General features: G+C 38.1%; 1 protein-coding gene across 1 annotated transcript in view; it reads right to left on the bottom strand.

Annotated features, from left to right (window-relative positions):
* Window positions 1-14,905, bottom strand: part of LOC126273290 (mutS protein homolog 5-like) — a 260,615-nt gene that overhangs the window by 163,230 nt on the left and 82,480 nt on the right. Inside the window, exon 12 of the mRNA XM_049976835.1 lies at window positions 4,754-4,799. Coding sequence (XP_049832792.1) covers window positions 4,754-4,799 — 46 coding nt within the window. The remainder of the gene's footprint in view (window positions 1-4,753; window positions 4,800-14,905) is intronic.

Below are 14,905 nucleotides of genomic sequence, written 5' to 3'. Positions count from 1 at the left end.
TTGGATGGACCTACTTCGGCAAATACGCGGAGTGATACAACTGACAAAGAACGAAAAAATTCAGCCGCCATTACGAAAGAAAAAGAAACTAAAGATACTGACGTTCCAAATAAATATAAGTGGACCAGCGTAACGTACAAAAAAGACAGAAAGAAGCATTATAATAAGACAGAAAGTGAATTTTTTATTATAGGTGACTCATTATTGAAAAACATAATCGTACCAAACTCCGAAATTGACGTTCGGCCTGGAATCAGGACGCATCAATTGCATACACACCTAAACAACGTCTTAAACTCAAGAGAGAACGCAGGAAATAAGCATAGCAGAAATCCAAAAGGTGTTTTTATCCATGTGGGAACAAATTCGCTTCGAACCAACAGTGAGGAAGAAATTGTAAACCACACAAGGAACCTCATCCGAACGGCCAGAAGACTGTACCCGAATTCCAGAATAATAATAAGTGGCATTGTGTACAGGAGATCGGTGAGTGACAGCTATGTGCAGCGAATAAACGGCGATATTAAAGAACAGTGCAATAAGCTAGGAGTCGTTTTTATTGATCCCAACAAATTTCTAAGTGCAAAGTGTCTTGCCAAAGATGGTCTACATCTGAACAGGTTGGGCTCAAAAATATTCAGTAAGATGTTCTTAGATACTTGCCAGATCATAAAAAATAAGGGAAACTTATAAGTAGTGATGGGGGTGAAAAAACGTGTGTAGCATTAAGAAAGAAAAAACCAAACCATTATCTGGCAAGAAATATGCTAAAGCCTGTAAGAAATAGTCAAAGTAGGTATGTTATCCACTGGAATATAAATGGCTTAAACACTGATGCTTCTAATAATAAAAGCTCCAAAATAGATGAATTGGAAATCATTCTGTCAGAATATGCAAATATTAAAGTTGTTTGTTTAAATGAACACTGGTTGACTGAGGGGACAATTAAAATTCTGAACAAAATAGGGAACTTCAGATTAGCAAGTAGCTTTTGTAGAAGAAACAAGTTACGTGGAGGCTCATGTATACTTCTACACAATGACATAAATTATGAGACCAGAAACTGTTTTAATTATTTAAATGAAGAATGTGTGTTCGAGAGCTGTTGTGTAGAAATAGTGGACTCGCTAGCAAATGTTATAATAATCTCAATATACAGAATTCCAGGGACATCAACAACAGAACTATTCTTATCTAAGCTTCAAATTATGCTAGAAGACCTTTGTAGAGAAACAAAGAAAAAAGTTGTAATAGCTGCTGATTTTAATATTGATATCACATGTAATAGTAGCCAAGCTTCAAGGTTCACTGACTTAGTTAAGAAATATGGTTTCAAATTGAATTTCTTTGAATCTACCAGGGACAATGGGCAATCAGCAACATGCATTGACAATGTTCTAACTAATTATGTATATGAAGATGTGTATAAATTTTGTGTAGATCTAGGTATTTCAGATCATTATGTATTGTTTATTGAGCTGCCACAGACAGACACAAACATTTCACATACAAGAACCCATATGAGCAGGAACTTTAGCAAAGAAAACTTGCTAACATTTAGTGAGAAGCTAAGAGATAAAACATGGCCTTTTGATTATGGTAACTCAAGTGATAAAAACTTTGAGAAATTCCTAAATAGTTTTCTTGCAGACTTTAATGAAACATTTCCACCTAGACTCTGCAGCAATAAGATAACAAATACAGTAAAGTGGATTACCCAGGGCATAAAAATTTCCAGTGTAAGGAAAAGGCAACTGCACAGAGAACTAAAATATAATAAAGATATAAATTTCATTAAATATGTTAGACTCTATAAAACCATATTTAAAAGAGTTGTCAAGGCAGCAAAACAACTGGCAAACAACAGGTTAATTTTAAATCATAAAAATAAGACAAAGGCTGTGTGGTCAGTCATTAAATCTGAGTTAGGTGTTAAAGCCTGTAACCAAGAAATTCCAAAAATTGACATTGAAGGAAAAACTGTTGTAAATCCAACTCAAATACCAGAGTACTTTAATGAATTCTTTATAAATGTAGCAAAATCTGATGTAGATGTAGCAGATTATCACAACAAAGTAAATCCCTTTGGCCTAGGCAAAAACTCTGAAAACTTTACAAAATTCTCAAAAGTTTCTTTTGAGGATGTAGAAAATGCTATTTTAACATTAAGAAACAAAAAATCTGCAGGTTGGGATAGAATACCCACCAAAGTTATTAAAGTGGTACACAATAGAATTGCAAACCCACTAGCTCAGATAATAAATCAATGTTTTGAAGAGGGCTGTTTCCCAGAGGTACTGAAATATGCTGAAGTCAAACCACTCTTCAAGAAGGGATCAAGAGAGATCATGGGAAATTATCGTCCTATCTCAATTCTCCCAGTCCTATCTAAAATATTTGAAAAACTTGCTGTTGCTCAAATCCAAAACTTCATTGCAAAATATTCTGTTATTCTAAACAATCAATTTGGTTTTCAGCAAGGGAAAAACACCGTAGATGCAGTTAACAGTTTCATTGAGAAAATAAGTACGTCATTAGACAAGAGAAATAAGGTGGCAGGAATTTTCTGCGACCTCACAAAGGCATTCGATTCCGTAAACCACGCATTGCTTGTTTACAAACTTGAAAAGTATGGCATTGGCGGCAGTGCCCTACAATGGCTTAAATCCTACTTATCCAACAGAAAGCAAAGAGTTAGCATTTCTTCAAATGGCGCATATTATTTTTCTGACTGGAAAAAAATTACTCAGGGTGTTCCACAAGGCTCCATATTAGGCCCAGTCCTATTTCTCTTTTATGTTAATGACTTACCATTAAATATCAGCTCCCCATCAGTTCTGTTCGCAGATGATACTTCTGTCTTAGTTGAAGATCAGGATTCAGAAAAAATTCTCAAATCTGTGATCAGTACCCTCAGTACCTTAGAAACTTGGTTTCAGCTAAATGGGCTGAATCTAAACATATCTAAGACTCACGTGATGCAGTTCAAAACCAAACAGTCAAAATGTGAGCAAATTAAGATTGTACACAACAACCAAGTTATAGAAGAAGTTGACTCAGTCAAATTCTTAGGTCTAAAAGTAGATGAAAATTTGAGGTGGCAGGCACACATTGAATACCTTGCAAACAAATTGAGCAGCTTTGCATTTGCAATGCAAATATTATCAACTGCAACGGACATTGACACGCGGAAAGTAGCATATACAAGCTACTTTGAATCCATTATTAGGTATGGTATTGTTTTTTGGGGTAACTCGACAAACATAGTGCGGATACTAAAAATACAGAAAAAAATCATACGAAATATGTGCACTGCCAATCACAAAGAACCATGTCGACCATTATTTAGGAAACTCAAAATATTAACTCTGCCATCCTTATACATATATGAGATTATTATATTTTTGTACTCCAGACGCGACTTATTTGAGGGAAACCATTTTGTCCATTCACATGATACCAGAAACAAAGAAAATTTTATGCTCCCCACCCACCGCCTCAGACTGTTTGCCCAGGGACCTCAATACATGGGAATGAAAATTTTTAATAAATTAAAAGGGAACAAGTTGATGCAGATGAATTTAGGTTCACTTAAAAGAAAGCTATATGAGGTACTGACAATGAAGTGTTATTACTCAGTGGATGAATTCATGCAGGACAATCTGGAAATTTGAGCTGGGTACAATGTGTTACATGTTCCAAGAAATATCCTTATAGTGTTGTTATTTATTATAGTGCTATCATTAATTAATGTAAAAATCATTGTAATTGTTTTATAAATTTTTGACATGTCTCCTTTACGCAAACCAAATGGATTGCAAATGTACGTCATGAGATGAATAAAACACAAATTCACAATTCACAATTCACTAGCTGCAGCCCATAGACCCACAGCTAATGGAGGCAGTGTCTAGCAGTAGTTAGGCAAGATGACCCACAATATGTCAATGACTGGCATGGAGTACTCCTCAGAGCTGGCTGTGAACCATGACAGATACTGCACAACTGGCGGGATTTATCGTCAATCGATCCTTCTGTTCTCCAAGGCATCTTTTTTTGACTGCTTGGACCAAGGAAGTGGCATGGTGTTATCTGAGTCAATACTGCTATGCTCTAGCTCTTGTGCAATTCTGCATTGACAATGTTCTAGCCTAGGCAGCAGAAAGTGGGAATAGTATTGTGGCAACCAGATTTGAGATTTGCTTTAGTGCCAGGATGTAAAGTTTCATCACGTCAACTAGCCCCCCAGCATTCTGCCCACTTGGACACAGGTTGTGGACACCAACATGAATGGCAGTGGCAAACAGTAGAAATGTTAAACAAAATAAAAGGTTGATTTTGGAAGGAGAGAGAGAGAGAGAGAGAGAGAGAGAGAGAGAGAGAGAGAGAGAGAGAGAGAGAGAGAGAGAGACGGGGTCGGGCACAAAGGAAACAGTTTCCAATCCCAAAACTGCAATATAAAGTATATCTAATGCAAATCTGGAGATCTCTGATGTACTTGTGCTACAGTATCGCAGAAGTTTATAACATGTGAGATTATCCTTCAGCAATTAGTGAGGCAAGAATGCCAGCGCAGACAATAATGAGAAGATATCATTCGAAATGTAGGATTGAACATGATTAACAGTGACTATAGGACTTAAATAATTTTACTTTAAGTGAATTAAAATTCTGGAGTGAATACTGATCTTTAGCACTTAACATAAAAAAAGAGTATGTTATTATTATTTAGATAATGACAGCAATTACTCACCACGACAACGAGTGCTCTTGTAATGTATTACACCGTCAACCTGAAACTAACACAACAGTTGTTATGAAAATGTACAGATTATGTGTGATTGTGTGTAAGCATCAGCACAGTTTGATGCAATCATGCGTTGTCATTCGTAAAAATGAAGTCAGAACTGAATGCACCCTTGAAAAGATGCACTGGTGGAAAATGAATAGTGTCACAATAACGCTGATTGGTGAGTGAATTTTGTTCAAAAATTTGGAAGTCAGTACACCCATGCAACATGATGCCTCCCCACAACACAACCCACGGTCCACCAAAATGTCCAACAGTGATGAACATACCGTCATATGGAGAGAGGTGGAACACATAATGACGACGTATGACCACAGTGAACTATGTAGATGGAGTAATTCTTGGATGAGAGGATATTCCGTGAATGAATTGGCCTGCCCTTTCTTCTGACTGAAATCCCTTTGAGCACATGCAGGATGCATTGGTGAGACATTTTGCAGCATGTCCACATGCACCAATGACCATCCAGCAGTTCCAAATGCTCTGATGGAAGAATGGAACACCCTACCACAAGAACATCTGCCAACATTGTTGGAGCAATTACAGAGCATGCACTGCTGTCCACAGTGATCACATACCATATTAAGAACCTTCTGTAATGTCTACAGGACCATCATGAACTGCTGTCACTTCAGTATAATTGTTATCTTTGAATAAAACTGTCATTTCTGTTCGTCTAATTGCATATTTATTTCAGATACCTTCTGTACTGTGCTGCAACAGTTGGTTGTATGTATGGTCCAAGTTTCATTGAGCTATGATACTTGGCAGTGGCACATCATGTGAAAGTTGATTTCACTCTAACATTTTGCACACCACTGTGATATACTACAATAGCAGACACAATATTGATCTTTATTGTATACTCTGAAAATGTTCTTTAGTTGTGTACACTTCCTGTTGTGTAAGCTCCCTAAGATTTCTAATGTGGCACACTTTATTTGTTTAGTTAGACAGGATAAAAACCAGTTATCAGCAAGTCAGTGACAGCCAACACTGCTGCAAACTGTAAGTTCGTGATCTATGGTATATTCTATCAGACATGGTTTTTTATGAGGGCCATTCAGTATGTTAGTAAACATTTTTTTCTGGAAGCAGGTAAGTTTTATTCAGGATTCCAATACAGGTCAACTTCGGAGCCAATGTCTTGCTCCATCAATAGCCTCCCCATCACCCACATACTGCTTCCCACAGAATAATCCTTCATTGGACCAAACAGATGGAACTTGGCAGCTGCAAGATCCAAGCTGTAGGGTGGATAAGGAAGAACAATCCAATGAAGTTTTGTGAGCTTCTCTTTGGTGCACAGACATTATGAGAGGCCTTGTGTTGTCATGGAAAAAGAGAAGCGTGTTTGCATTTTGGTGGTGACGAACATGCTGAAATCTTTTCTTTAATTTCCTGAGTGTAGCACAGTACATTTCAGATCTGATCATTGCACCATGAGGGAGGGTATCAAACAGAATAACCCCTTCAGGGTAGGGTTGATGATAAAATATTGATATTTTTTCCAAAAAATATCGATACGTATTGGCAACATTTTTTTTCACCAATATATTGATGCTGATGTGGCGATATCGAGTGCTAATATTTTCATTTTATATTATTTTTTCCGCAATTTTCAATAAATATTTTAAGTTGTTCTTTTGAAATTGTAGTAGAACATAATTTTACTTTCACTGTGTGTAGGAGTCGTATTACTTTTTGAGCTTTTGATAACTTTCACACCTTCTCTTCGACTGTGTGAAGCAAGTGTATGCCACAAACAAGAAGTCCGAGCACAAAGAAGAAATCCGATTGCACTTGGGGGTGGCAGTGTAAATGGAATAACACGATATCCAATGTAAAGAAACAGCACACTAGTTATGTTGAAAAACAATTTTCAATACAACTAGTGTGCTATTTCTTTCACTTCAGCATTCTTCAAAATCAGGTGCTGAAACTGATGAACAAAAATCTAAATAACAAGATTAGTCTTTGCGATGGGCAAAGAGGTGTGAGGAGAGATGCTGATGTAATCAGCACTCGACACTATGAACAGAAACTGCAACGCTAAACTTCTCCATGCTATTTTGACACTACAAGTGCTAGGTCGCTGAAATTTGCAGAAATGAAAAAAACATGGAAGTTGACATAAAGTGTTCCAGGCAATTCCAATAAGTGATGAAACCGAATTATAGACCCATTGGACACCTTTTATTGTGCCACTTACCTGCAGCTGCCATTGTTGCAAAGTGATTATTGCCAAACGAGATGTGCATCATTTTCGTATCATTTCTTGCTCTAAGGAGGGCAAGCAGGCTGCTAGCTTGTTGATGCACAGAATATCTAACAATAAATCAGTGCTTAAATATATAGCTCTAAAGCTGGCTGTATATTTACAATGTGCAGCTGATATTTTTTTGCCGACACATCTGTATTTTTTCCGTCGACAATTTTTTTCAATTTGTCGAAGGCAGATACTGATATTTTTTAAAATACTGGTATGTCAGATTCCCAATATTTCCAAACATGACTTCACCAGCTGAGGGTGTGGCTTTGAACTTTTTCTAAGGAGGAGAGGTGGTCTGGCACCACTCCACAGACTGCTGTTACATTTTCGGTTCAAAGTGATGAACCAATGTTCCATCATCTGTGACGATGTTCAACAAAAGATTGTCATAACCAGTCTCATAATGTGCAAGCAATTCTGCACAGATGATCCTTCACTGCTCAGTATGTTTTTCTGTCAGGCAGTGAGGAACACAGTGAGGACGCACCTGTGAGTACCCCAACTGATGGACATCCAGTTGAGCAGTGAGGCATCTGATTGTAATCTGTCAATCACCTTGAATGAGAGTGTCCACACATTCCAACACAACAGGAGACATAGCTGCGTGCGGCTAGCTGGCAGATGGGAATTGGAGTGATTTGTGCGACTTCACTGCTATTATGTCAGATGCCTTACCCAATGGCTCGCCATGCTTTTGTTCACTGCCAGGCATTCTGGAAATGTCCATAAATATTTGTGATGCTCTAGTTTTCTCCCAAAAGAAACTCAATGACAGCTTTCAGCTCGGAACACATCTCCATCACAGGTGTCATTTTGAATGCTATGTATAGTGCCACCACCTATCAGAACTTCATGGGACTCCAGGGCCTGAAGCAGGAATATTTCACAATCTCCAACAACAAATTCCGCATTTTTTGACTGAAATTGGAGGAGGAAAAAAATGTATTTAATTACTTATTGAATGCCCCTCATATATGGAACTTGCTGAGTCCTAAAGTCACTCTTAGTACAAATATCTATGTCCACAAATAGGATTACCTAGCACTGTCAACTTTGTCCCTGTCTCAACTAACACAGCTCCCTCTTCATTTCCCTCATAACACTGAACTAAACCACCTCCCTCTATGAAGCGCTTATGTAACCGCTACCCCATTATTATTATCCACTCACACTAGACGAGAACTTAAGTTCTTTTGCAACATGTAAACTATACAAGTTACGTTAAACCTAAGTACTTCAAGATGACATTGATGTCCAAATGAAACAATACTAATATCATATTTCTAACTAATTAATGGAAAATCTCATATAAAGATGTGAAACAATTACTAACAAAGAGATAGAGGGGCTGGCCAGTACTTACCTCAGCTCAGTACAGCCGATAGAAACACAAAAAACAACCAAAAATTTAAGTTCCTAGCTTTCGGAATAAATGTTCCTTCATCAGGGAGGTGAGAGGGGAAAGAAAGGGAAGAAGGGAAAGTGGATTTAGTTACTCACAACCCAGGTTATGAAGCGACAGGGAAAGGAAAACAGGGAAGGCAGCAAGGATGGAGGCATGGTTGTCAGAGGGAAGCCAAAGATATTCTACTATAGGTACTGTGCCAGCTTCAAACAAAAGAGGATGCATACAGAAGTAAAGAGGTGTATAGTATAAAGATGTAGGATGTAGGATGAAAAGCCATTCATGCATCTTTTCATCCTACATCTTTATACTATACACCTCTTTACTTCTGTATGCATCATCTTTGGTTTGAAGCTGGCACAGTACCTACAGTAGAATATCTTTGGCTTCCCTCTGACAACCATGCCTCCATCCTTGCTACCTTCCCTGTTTTCCTTTCCCTGTTGCTTCATAACCTGGGTTGTGAGTAACTAAATCCACTTTCCCTTCCTTTCCCCTCTCTCCTCCCTGATGAAGGAACATTTATTCCGAAAGCTAGGAACTTAAATTTTTGGTTGTTTTTTGTGTTTCTATCGGCTGTACTGAGCTGAGGTAAGTACTGGCCAGCCCCTCTATCTCTTTGTTAGTAATTGTTTAATATCATATTTCTTATTACATCATGTATTTTAGAAAATGTTTCATTCCGTAGACAGAAAACAGTAATAAAGGAAATCAGAATACCAAGTATCAAAAGATGTAAATCTGATGGTTTATAAACATTACTGTACAGGGTGTATCATGATTAATGGTGTAAATGCAGACAGTTGAAAGTACTAGAAGCAAAAAAGTCTGAGTAAACATAGGGTCGAAAATGCATACCTTAAGAGCTACAAGCTATTTTTCATCTTCGATAATGTGAAGCAAATCTCTTTTATTGCACGCTCTTTGCTTTCCACATTTTCGGAAGTAGTAGTATGGACCAAAACAAGAAAAAAACGTCCAGTGAACATGTGCTCTAGAATGCATACCTTAAGACCTAGGAGCACGTGCTCATCTTTGCTACATGGAAACACAACTCTTCTAATGAACAACTGCTCACAACTTTTGACCCCATGTTTATTCAGTCTTTTTTGCTTCTAGTATCATGTACTTTCAGCTCAATGTGTTTATGCCATTAATTATGATACACCCTGTATACAAATAAACACATTGGTGTTTATATTATAAATCACTTCTGATTTAATGACAAACAATCATCAGTGGTATGCTGCATTTGACAGCTAATTATAGTTTGAATAAGATAACTTTGTGACTGACAGATGGCAGTGGAAGACGGGGGTGGGGGGTGGGGCTGTGTTGCAGGATGATACACAGCAAGTCATTCGCTCATGAAAACAATAGTGTAATGCACACTGCAAATCTAATAAAATGTGTGATTTTGTCATTACTGTCTTTGTTCGCAGTGGGATGGGCGCTATTTGTGGTGGTGTGGTGGCAGTAGGAACAAAAATTGTAGACACTGCAGTCTGTACATCAGTATTGTAACTACACGATTATGCATGAACAACACCATCCTCAATCAGCAAATACCGTGAAGTAAAAAATTTGCTAATCAACCAAAAGAAAACTGCAAGCTGAGAACGCAACTCAGTATTGGGTCCAACATGTTGCACCACCAAAAGGATACATGTAGAGAAACATTTGCACTACTGTCTGTGTGGTCACTAGAATAGCTGTCAGAATTTAACAAAATAATGAGTTACTCAATGTATTTGCCACTATACATTCATTCTTCCCATTTCAATATTATTTCCTTGTATGGTTCACAACAATATGTCACTCTGGTGAGGAAGTTTTGTTTACAGTGCCTGTTATCAACCATTTTACTTCTGCCAATTTATAGTTTTATTGGACTTTGCCTAACATACTTCAATTTGAGGCCTCCTGAATTCTATACAATTAAAATGGTAGTGACAATGGTAATGCTCTTAAGAGTTTTAGAACAGCATTTTTGGACTGTTCACACACAACATTAACAGGCCACTATGGTTCATTCTGAGTCATAAGAGACCATAATTTTTGTTCTTTTTCAATGTTTTATTTATTTCATTTTAGCCGGTTGCAACTCTCCTGTGTTCCGAAGCACCTACAGACACTTCATCAAGTTCTGTAAAATGGAGGCAGTGGTTGTGCAACTGTCCTTAAATCATTGCTGAAACACGTTTTCATTTGCTTCTTTATGGTAGTTGTGGGTTGGAAATATGTAGACCAGTTTACAAGCTATCAAATGCTGTTAAAAAAGTACAAAACAAAACAGAATGAATAACACAACAGTTTCAAGTATTAATATGGAAAAAAATGCTCCTCACAATAGACTGACAACCTCATTTTGACATCTCTGACCAAATATGAAAACCATGGGTATTATGACTTATACGACTTGTTCTAAAGCAGACAATGTATTCGCAGTACCCAATCTTTAACTGATTTATAAAATAAAGAACTTAATCCCGTGTCAACTTACACAGTGGCTGGGAGTCTTACGATAACATGTATGTAACGTATGACAAAAGACATCAATAAATTCGGCATAGTGGGTATTATTTTGAGTGCACAATGGCATAACAACATTCAACAAATTATTACTCACCAACAGATGAAGCACTGAACTACAGACAGGCACAACAAAAAAGAATGCTGCAAGTGTTTCAGTTTGTGGATAAAGTCCTTCTTCAGAAGTAGAAAACTCACACAAGAACAACTCAGACACAAGGCCATTGTCTCTAGGTGCTAAGGCCCGACTGTAATCACTTGTGTGTGAGAAGCATGTAACTGATGTGGGGTAGGAAACAAGTAAAGAAGATGAAAGGACTATATAGTTGCATTGGTGGGATAGGAGGTGCATGTGGTTCTGCAGTGAATGGGATGGGCAAAAAAAGATAGACACTAGCGAAGATTGAGGTCAGGGTGGTGACAGGCATGAAGGATTGTTGTAGGGGCAATTCACACTTGTGCAATCCAGAAAATCTGCCGTTGGTGGGAAGAACCCAGATGGCACAGGCTACAAAGCAGTCATTAAAGTGATGCATATCATGTTGTATGGTATGTTCAGCAACTGGGTGGTCTAGCTGTTTCTAGGCCACACTTCAGCAGTGGGGTACGAGATGCCAGTGACAGAAGTGAAGTAGGTTGTAGTGGTAGGATGTATGCAACAAGTCTATTGCCAGGATGCTAGTCATGAGGCAAGGGGTAGTGAGCAGGGGTAGAAGAGGCAGACACAGATATTGCAGAGGTTTGGTGGGAGGCAAAATACGAATTTTTGAAGGAGTGGAGAGGATATTTCTCATTTTGGAGCAGGCATGATGATTGGTCATTGTCATCAATCATCCTCTATACAGTCCCCATATGGCATCATGCGATTTTCAGCTGTTTCCAAAACTTAAAGAATACCATCGAAAACTTCACTTTTAAACTGATGAAGCAGTGCAAGCTGAGGTGAGGTTGTGATTCTGTCAATGACGTCAGACATTCTACAGTGACAGCATCAACAGACTGGTCTCTCATTGCGAGAAATGTATTCATTGCCAGGATAACAATGTTGAGAAATAAGTATGTGCAGGAAGAATAAGGATGTAGAATGTTAAAAAAATTGTTTTATTTAAAAGCTTTTACAAGTTTTCACACAAGAAATTCAGAGGCATTACTTTTTAGCATGCCTTCATATAAAACAAACACATCAACTTATTACCTCTACATCTACATATGTATTCCTCAAGCTGCTGTATGGTGCATGGTGGAGAGTACCTTGTATCACAACTAAATGTGTCCTTTCCTGTTTCACTCACGAACAGAGCAAGGGCAAAACGAGTGCCTATAAGCTTCCGTCTGAACGCCAGTTTCTTCCATTTTATTTTCGTGGTCCTTAAGCGAAATGTATGTTGGCAGCAGTAGGATCGTTTTCTACTCTGCTTTAAATAACAGTTCTCTACATTTTTTCAATAATGTTCCTTGACAGGAATGCCCCCTTCCCTCCAGGGGTTCCCATTTGAGTTTCTGAAGCATCTCCATAACACCATGTGTTGTTCAAGCTGGTAATAAATCTTGCAGCTTGCTTCTGGATTGCTGCAATGTCTTTCTTTAAGAGGACTTCATGTGGATCCCAAACACTCAAGCTGTACTCAAGAACAGGTTGCACTAGCGTTCTGTATGGAGTTTCCTTTAAAGGTGAACCACGATTTCTCAAAATTCTTCCAATAAATTGAAGTCAACCATTTACATTCCCTACCACAAATCACACATGCATGACCCATTTGATATTGCTTTGTAACATTATGCCCAGATATTCAAAAGACACGAATGTGTTGAGCAGGACATTATGAATGCTTTATCTACAAATTATGGGTTTGGTTTTTCATATTCATTGTATTAACTTACATTTTCCTACATTAACAGCCAGCTGCCGTTATCACACCAATCAGAAATTTTGTCCAAGTCATCTTGTATCATCCAACAATCACTCATCTCTGACACTTTCCCTCTCCCCACAGTATCATCAGCAAATAACCACAGATTGTTTCCCACCCTATACGCTAGATCATTTATGTATGTAGAAAAAAAAATCTGGGAACTTATTCCTTAAGCTTGTACTGTCACTAACAATTTGCACTGACGTACAATGTCAAATGTTTTTCGGAAATCTAGAAATATGGATTTTGCCTGTTGCCCTTCAGCCATACTTCCCAGTATATCAAGTGAGGAAATAGCAAGCCGAGTTTCACACGAGTGATGCTTCCTAAAATCAAGCTGATTCATGGATATGAGGTTTCCCATCTCTAGGAAATTTATTACATTTGAACAAGCAAACCAATGTAATTTTGCCTGTCCATTCTTTTAACCTTCTTATATACAGCAGTCACCTACTCTTTTTACCAGTCACCTGGAAATTTGTGCTGGGCAAAAGATTCACAATAAATGCAAGCTAAGTACGGAGCTAACACCATTGAGTACTCTTTGTAAAACCAGTTGTTTGTCTACACCAGGGATGCTTATTACTGAATTGTCCATGCAGTACTCTGTGTGATGGTCAAACAATGGTATGTTTGTACCATTCTCCTGTGTGAATGAATTCTTAAACACAGAATTTAATGCTTCGGCTTTTGTTTTGCCATCTTCAACAGCCACACCAGACTGTTCAAAGAGTGATTAGATGGAAAGCTTAGACCTGCTTAGCAAATTTACATCGTTCCACATGTTTCTTGGGTTCTCAGCCAGATCTTTTGGTATGACTGTGGTAGTTGTTGTATGCTTCACACAGAGATCTTTTCACAGACACATGAATCCCTACTGACGTTTGTGTGTCGTCATTTGTGTATTTTCTTTTGAACTGAGTACAACAGCCTTTGACTACTCAGCATTTTCCGAATTTCACTGCTAAACCAGGGTGGGTCTTTCCATCCTTAATCCACTTACTAGCCACATGTATGTCCATTGTACTGGAACTAAATGACTGAAATTAATTATCTAAGTGAGATGCTGACAACTGCTTATCTGCTCTTTTTAGCAGAAACACTCTCCTAGCCTTTCTGACTGGTTTATTAGCTTTTGTAACCATATTTGATATGATGACATCATGATCACTAATCCCCATCTCTAAACTGATGCCACTGATAACGTACGTCCTGTATGCCTATTTCCATGTCCTGTGGGCTGCTGAACTAGCTGCTTGGGACAGGTTTTGGAAAATGTGTTCTATAGTGAAGTTAAAATCTTCTGGTTGTTAGGCCATGTCACATTTCTTCAAATAATTGATGCTTCAACCCTCTGCTGAGATTTTCTTCAGGGTCTTGTGGTATCCACTACATTCAACACCATCAGAGATCAGTGTCATCTTCTATTAAAAAGGGGAGTTTTCCTGGACTTGTATTGGAAAAGTGAGATTATTGGGTAAAAATCTTGGGCTACCATTGATAAGCCATTGTCACCGGATAGTAAGACAAGTTTTCCTGTGATAATGCAGAAGAAGGAGGTTATTGGCGTGGAAAAACTCCCATAAGAAAAGGTGACATTGGTCACTGACAGTGCTCAATCTATAGCAGAGGGGTTGAAATGTTGACAGTCTGAAGAAATAGGACAGGGCCTAACAACCCAGGAGACTTTAACTTCAGTGATAATGGCCAGGAAACCCTGCAGAATTAAGTGTTCTAAAGTACTCCGAAAAACTGACTGACTGCACTCCGTGTAATGAAGCCACACATGCCCCAGTCTATACTTGGTAGGTTAAAGTTGCCTCCAACTGGTATTACATGATCTGTGTATTTACACACTACTGACTGTAGACTCTCTTTGAATGACTCTAGAACTGTCACAGCAGAAAACTGGCCAGTAAAAACGTCCAACAATTAACTTGTCTTCACCTAAACCTGTTATATACGACTATATA

The sequence above is a fragment of the Schistocerca gregaria genome, chromosome 5, assembly GCF_023897955.1.
Source record: "Schistocerca gregaria isolate iqSchGreg1 chromosome 5, iqSchGreg1.2, whole genome shotgun sequence".
Taxonomy (NCBI): domain Eukaryota; kingdom Metazoa; phylum Arthropoda; class Insecta; order Orthoptera; family Acrididae; genus Schistocerca; species Schistocerca gregaria.
The sequence above is the reverse complement of the archived record's forward strand: the minus strand, read 5'-3'. Positions and strand labels throughout refer to the sequence as shown.